The sequence below is a fragment of the Homalodisca vitripennis genome, unplaced genomic scaffold (assembly GCF_021130785.1).
Source record: "Homalodisca vitripennis isolate AUS2020 unplaced genomic scaffold, UT_GWSS_2.1 ScUCBcl_3049;HRSCAF=8310, whole genome shotgun sequence".
Lineage (NCBI taxonomy): Eukaryota > Metazoa > Arthropoda > Insecta > Hemiptera > Cicadellidae > Homalodisca > Homalodisca vitripennis.
This window is the reverse complement of record NW_025779197.1, coordinates 96,551-102,923: the sequence shown is the minus strand read 5'-3', so window position 1 is coordinate 102,923 and position 6,373 is coordinate 96,551. Positions and strand designations below refer to the sequence as shown.

At 34.0% G+C, this 6,373-nt stretch overlaps 1 protein-coding gene across 7 annotated transcripts in view; it reads right to left on the bottom strand.

Annotated features, from left to right (window-relative positions):
- Positions 1-1,230: 1,230 nt before the first annotated feature.
- Positions 1,231-6,373, bottom strand: part of LOC124372392 (esterase FE4-like) — a 28,834-nt gene continuing 23,691 nt past the window's right edge. For all 7 annotated transcript variants that reach the window (XM_046830786.1, XM_046830785.1, XM_046830782.1 and 4 more), the window contains 3 exons: positions 4,881-5,043; positions 4,663-4,798; positions 1,231-2,182 (listed from right to left, as the gene is read on the bottom strand). In XM_046830786.1, the coding sequence (XP_046686742.1) occupies positions 1,996-2,182; positions 4,663-4,798; positions 4,881-5,043 (486 nt within the window). In that variant the 3' untranslated portion in view covers positions 1,231-1,995. The remainder of the gene's footprint in view (positions 2,183-4,662; positions 4,799-4,880; positions 5,044-6,373) is intronic.

Sequence of the window (6,373 nt, the reverse complement as noted above, 5' to 3'; positions counted from 1 at the left end):
CCCTGCCTGTTTTGGCTGGTTAAGAGCTGGCATCTCCTTTTGAGGAGACATAACTAGAGATTAGTGCCCTAAATTCTTCCTCATGGATCTCGATAGGAGCCGGCCCCTACCCCCAACCTTACCCATCCAGAATATCCTGTCATTCCGGAAGTAGCGTAAAGGTTCTTATAGGACTGGGTGCAGTTTATAAGATTCTTATCCTAAGAGAAAAAAAGATTGTTCAGAGATGGATATTATTTCAATTGATGACATTTTTTAACAATAACAAAAAGTTTTATTGTTACAAATATAAATTTGACATACGTGATAAATAATATAGTTAGACTTATAAAATGCAATTCATAAAATACCTCAACCTTTTATAGAAGATATACTGTGTGAAATATATATTACTCTCGTTATTAAATTATACAAATATATATATAAAATATATTTTATATGTCTTTTATTTATTTTAAAACCAACTTTATCATACACCTTGTACAAAATAAAAATGTAAAACTAACAAAATAACATCAGATAACAATGAGATACACTTGAGTATTATTACAAGTTTAAACCTCTATGCCAGTTAATAAATGAATAAAACATTTTAAAATAAGTACCAATAATATATTTATAATTAGTAGAGATTACTATTCATCATGGTGAAACTTAATAATAGCTCAATGCTGATAAAATAGCAATATTATAGCTACCAATGCTCTTTGAAGGAACAGATACTTACTACTATACTTTAGTAAATCACAGAGAGCTTATAATCTTTCACGTTACAACTTTTCCTGTCATGGATTAGTATACAGGGTGTATCTGAACCATGTGACAAAGTTCTGTTATACTATAGAAATCAATAAACACTTTATGTGCTATACAATTTGTTATTTAGAACAAATTCAAAAGAAATAGCTGTCCTCGTATAGTTACATGGAACTAAAATTGGTGTTCTCACTTTTTGAGTGCTGAATATATTATTTTTTATTATAGATATACAATCTACTTAAGTTTCAAAGGAGGATGGGATTCTGAATAAAAATGAAAAAATCCCATTATCTCTGTTTCATGTTGCTAATGTAAACTTGGAATATTGACTGACTGGATGTTCTGGCTATATTGTAAAGCTTTCCTTGTATAACTGGTTGGGTCGACAGAAAGGTTAATTTACATTTTTTTAATAATAATTGTAATAAAGCATTTGTATTATATTAAAATATACACAGGATTATTGATAATGAAATTTAGTTTTTTAATCTTTAATCTGATTCAAAACTTAAAAAATGTATTTCCTATTCTCAAGTTCCATATCACAAAAACTTTTTTTTAGTTTAAGTATAATTTAAATAAAACCATTACTTAACCAATTTTTGCCATTCTTAAACCTTTGGAGGCCTTCCAACAGAAAAAGTAAGCCAAGAATACAAAGCAATTTTAATAAATTTGCAGAGGTTCTAGGAAATGGTAGTATCTTAAGAACTAATAGTCTTATCATCTACCTCCCACTTTCATGTTTTAGATTATTTATAAAATGCAGTTTTACAATAGATATGTTTAACTTAAAAAATATATAGGCTGAAATTTGTATTGCTTATAATATGTATTCTAAATTTGAAATTTTTGACGAATATTCTCCTCTCATACTCGTGATAAAAAATATTAAATATAGACCTACATATATTCTTACAGACCACATCTTTATACACAACTACTCATATAGCATTGTAAGCAATGGTGTTTAGAAATTAAATAGAAGAGAGGACTTTTAAGTTCTAACTCGCCTCTATATTATAGACATATTAAATGAAAAGAGAACAAGGTTGGTTCATGATATCTGTTAAAAGCAAGACAAATTCCATCAAGGACGATTCTAGCTCCAAAGGGAATAACTATTATCCTAGAAGTGTGTCACAGTGATTCAGACACAACCTGAATTGGTTATGCCCCTAGTTTACAAATTTTACAAAGATGCTGGCTGGCAAGATCGTGGTTTCCTAACATTGGTCACAGTTTCTGTTGCAGTACAGAGTGAGGACGCATCGCCCGCTCCCAGAACACCATCCTCTGCTGCAGGAGCCTGCAGTGTCTCATGGTCGGCTCCTTGCCAAGCTCCAGGTAGTTTTTCCAGCCAGACTGGTCCTTCACAACTGGCTCCCAGACAACTGTCTGTGCTTCGCCTCCGTTTGGGTTCCTTCAAACACACGGCTACTTGTTATTCCTTCATTCTACACATCTAGCTGTACTTGAGTTTGCTGTACTTGACTCTTAAAAGTTGTTTTAAAGTTTTGCAAACATTTCAATTAAAAAAGGATTTATCAGCCAACTCATTTAAAATTTGTTTAATGTGAACAATATTTTGTCAGTTTTTTTCAAAACCGTATTAAAAGAAAACAATGATGTAATCAGTGAAATAGTTTGATGAGTTTAACTAAAGGTATACAGGTTCCTTTAGAAGTTTTTAGTGGTGTAGTATCTAGAAATCTGAGACATTTAGTGCAGTGTTACAGCACAACTATGCTATATGAAAAAAGAAGTCAAAAGAATCTAAAAAAAAGCAAATCACTGGAAACAGTAGAAATTACATAGAATTATTTAGGAGAGTGGATGCTTCATCACGGAAATATCTGCTTCACCAAAGTCATATTGACAATCTAGTACAGCTCTCAACACTGTCTTGAAGAAGAATCCATGAATTTTTTTCAATTCTCGTAATTTATTTTTACTCAGTTACAGTGAACGTTAGTACCAGTACCTCTAAATAATATCGGTTGACATTTTTTCCATGGGTTTTTTTCAAAGGTTTAAAAACCTCAGTTGTTGATAGCTGACTCTGCAGCAGGAAAGGAGGGAGAGGATGTCACCCGATTCAGCTGTGTGCTTTTTACAGAATACAGAATACAGAATACAGAAAGCTTTATTCGTAAACGTCAAGTTTAGAACAGGTGTCAAATACAAAATAATATAAAATGAAAATCAATACAATGTAATGGAAATCAATTGCCTTTAGTTCCTTGTAAGTTTTTAACAGTTGTTGCGACAATTTGCATGTTCAAGGAATTCACTGATTGTGTAAATTGATTTCTTCACAAGCCAGGAATACAGTCCTTTTTTTAGATTTTTTTTTTCAATTGTCTTGAGCTCGATAGGTAGAGCATTATATAGTCTAGCTCCAGCATATGAGGGTTTCTTTGCGAACAGAGCGGTCCTGTGAGCAGGTAAGTTGTAGTCAAGTCCATGTCTTGTGGTTCGACCATGACGATTGTTTTTTGGCAAGTTTAACTTAGCAGCAAGCATGATGACTTCAAGTATGTAAAGAGATGTGATGGTCAGTAAATCTAGGTATTTGTATGCATCTCTGCAGCTGTCCCGTGGTGCAATGTCAGCCATTATTCTTACTGCCCGTTTCTGAAGAACCATGACTCGTTGAAGGTTGTTGTTTGAGGATGCTCCCCATAGTACAATTCCATATCGGGCCCTGCTCTCAAATATTGCATGATAAGCTGTTCGGGTGGCTTCAGGGGTACTTACAGATTTTATTCTTCTTAGGGCAAACACTGTTGTGCTCAGCTGATGACACAAAGAATCAATATGAAAGCTCCAGGAGAGAGAGTTATCTAACGTCAGTCCAAGATGTTTTGTGTAGCAAGAAATTTCAAAGTCATGTGGGATTGTAATTTTGTCCTTGTTTTTTCCAAATATGATGTGTTGAGTTTTTGATTCATTGAAAACTAGGTCGTTTTCTAAGCAATATTGATGGGCCATGCTAACGGAAATGAAGGTGTCAATTTCAAGAAGCTCTGTCGATTTGTGAGAGGTGGTCAGAACAGTGTCATCTGCATACATGACTGGGTAGCAGTATGTGTCAATATAATTTGGTAAGTCACTGGTAAACAAGATAAACAAAACAGGGCCCAGCACCGAACCTTGAGGAACACCCCGAGTCATGGTTAGTGGTGGGGACGTTGCTGTTTTGGTTATTCCATTAGTTGTGTGCTGTATTGTCACTATTTGTTTCCGGTCACTTAAGTAGCTCTTAAACCATTGTAGTGCCGTCACCTTAATGCCAAAAGAACTTATTTTAGCCAAGACCAAATGATGATCCAAACAGTCAAACGCTTTACTTAAGTCAAGAAAAGTAGTGGTGACATTGTTTCCTTCTTCAATGTTATTGATTATGTGCTCTATTAAATCAATAAGGGCAGTGTTGGTGGATCTTCCAGCTAGAAAACCATGTTGTCTTTCTGTAAGAAGATTGTTGGTTAGTAAATGGTTTAGGAGCCTTTTCAGTACAATTTTTTCTAATACTTTTGAAAATGTTGACACAAGGGATATAGGCCTGAAGTTCTGTAGCTCATGTTTGCTACCTTTTTTATGTAAAGGGTAGACTTTAGATAATTTCATTTTTGAAGGGAAGATTCCCTGAGTCAAAGACTTGTTTATTAAATTACTCAGCGGATGGCAAAGTTCGTAACTGCATGTTTTAACCATCCTTGATGAAACTTCATCTGCTCCTGCAGAAGAGGAAGATTTTAACACTGATGTATGCACTAACTTAAAAACAAATGGTCTGCCTTTTTTGCCAGATCTCTTTAGTTTAAGGAAGAAGATGTGGATAACACATTTGAAATAACTGAGAGTTGGTGAGTTATGAGAGAAGAGAAGCACACTTACCCACTCAGAGCAAACTGGTACCATAAGCCAGTGATACATTTGACCACTTGCTCCTCTGGTGATCCCACACTCATCTCTGGTGGTCCAGGGATGTTCATCTTGAATATATATCCAAGATCATCAGCATGGCTCACACCTGCATATATTGCATATTCAAACAATCTGTGGCTTAGTATTGATTACTTCTTTGTAAGACAAAATCAACTATAATCTCCCACCTCTGAGGTCACACTGGGGATAGACCTGCGGAAGGTACCAGGACAGGAGGCCAAGCTGACCGTCGAAGGTTATGTTGTAGCAGTAGATGGGTGCCACTCCACAGGCCATGTGTAACTTTATCATCTCGTCCACTCCGATGTAGAAGAATATATCCCCATAATACTGAAATAGAACATTACATTACAATTGATTTAGAAGTTTTTTCACACTAATTGTGTGTAGAATTACACTTAAGCTGTGCAACACAAGCTTAAATATTTATGGAAGAGTCATTTGTCATGAACCGTTTTGTAATATTGCAAGAGAAACTTTATTCAATAATGTAAATTGTATAAAAAACAAAAAATAAACTATTTTTATTTTTAAACATAGTAATCATTAATATTTAAACATTTATTAACCTTTAACACCAGCTTTTTGATCCTCTCATTGAAGAACTTTGGCACCTGACCATTACACAACTTAGTAAACGTTTCTTTTCTAAATGATACCACCTTCCAATCGTTTTCCCAATTTCTCATTTTGGAAAAAGATGATATCTTGTAATGTTTCATGAATATTCCAGTAATTTCCATTGAACGATGATAGGTTGCATCTTTGTTCTTACGACAATGTTAGGCGTGAGGTTATAGTGAACCAGAATGATGCAGTTAGAAAATAGCCTCCACCAGCTATTTTTCATGACAGTTGAAATTTGATACACTGCTGATCTTGGAACTTGTGGAAATTTCTGGAGAAGTTTTTCAAAAATAAAATGCCTATTTTGGCAAATTACATTTTTACAGAAATGTTTTGTTTCAAGTCTTCACTCATAACAGTAGACTGATCAGATCACTTCATCATGATAGTTTGTCCTTTCATCTTTAAAAAGCTTACTTGTTTACGCACATGATCAGCATATTTATTGATTCACTATGCTACAAATAAAGCCAACAAAGACTTGAAATATAATAGTGGCATAGTGGGGGCTAACCTTGATCGGAGCCACATTACAGCCTGTACAGACTCTGATGTTCGATTGATCCTTTCTTTAAAAGTACCTTCATACAATAATAGAAATGTTACCATAACCTAACAAGTATTTTTTCAAGGAAGAATTGCATACTTATTTCTTTTTAATTTATGAAATCATAGGATTACAATTGTTCTCTCGAATAAGACATTACTGTTTGAAGCAGGTCTACTATATACTAGCTGTCAGTGGAGGGTTTAAAATGACGAATTATTACGATTGAACAGACTGATTTATGGCTTTGATAGTTATAATCCTTAAAAGTAATTCCATTCTTTGCATTTCACACAACACTGCATCCATTGCTCAATGCAAGTCTAGCATTTTGTGTAATAAAAAATAATGCTCTATCACACTTTGTTGAATTTGTTATGTGTTTCTGTCTTTAGCTTGATACTATCAGATTTAAGAAACAAAAAATAAAAATGATAATTATATTTAACGGTTTTAGAGTAACATAGTACTTAGGCTCACCTTTCA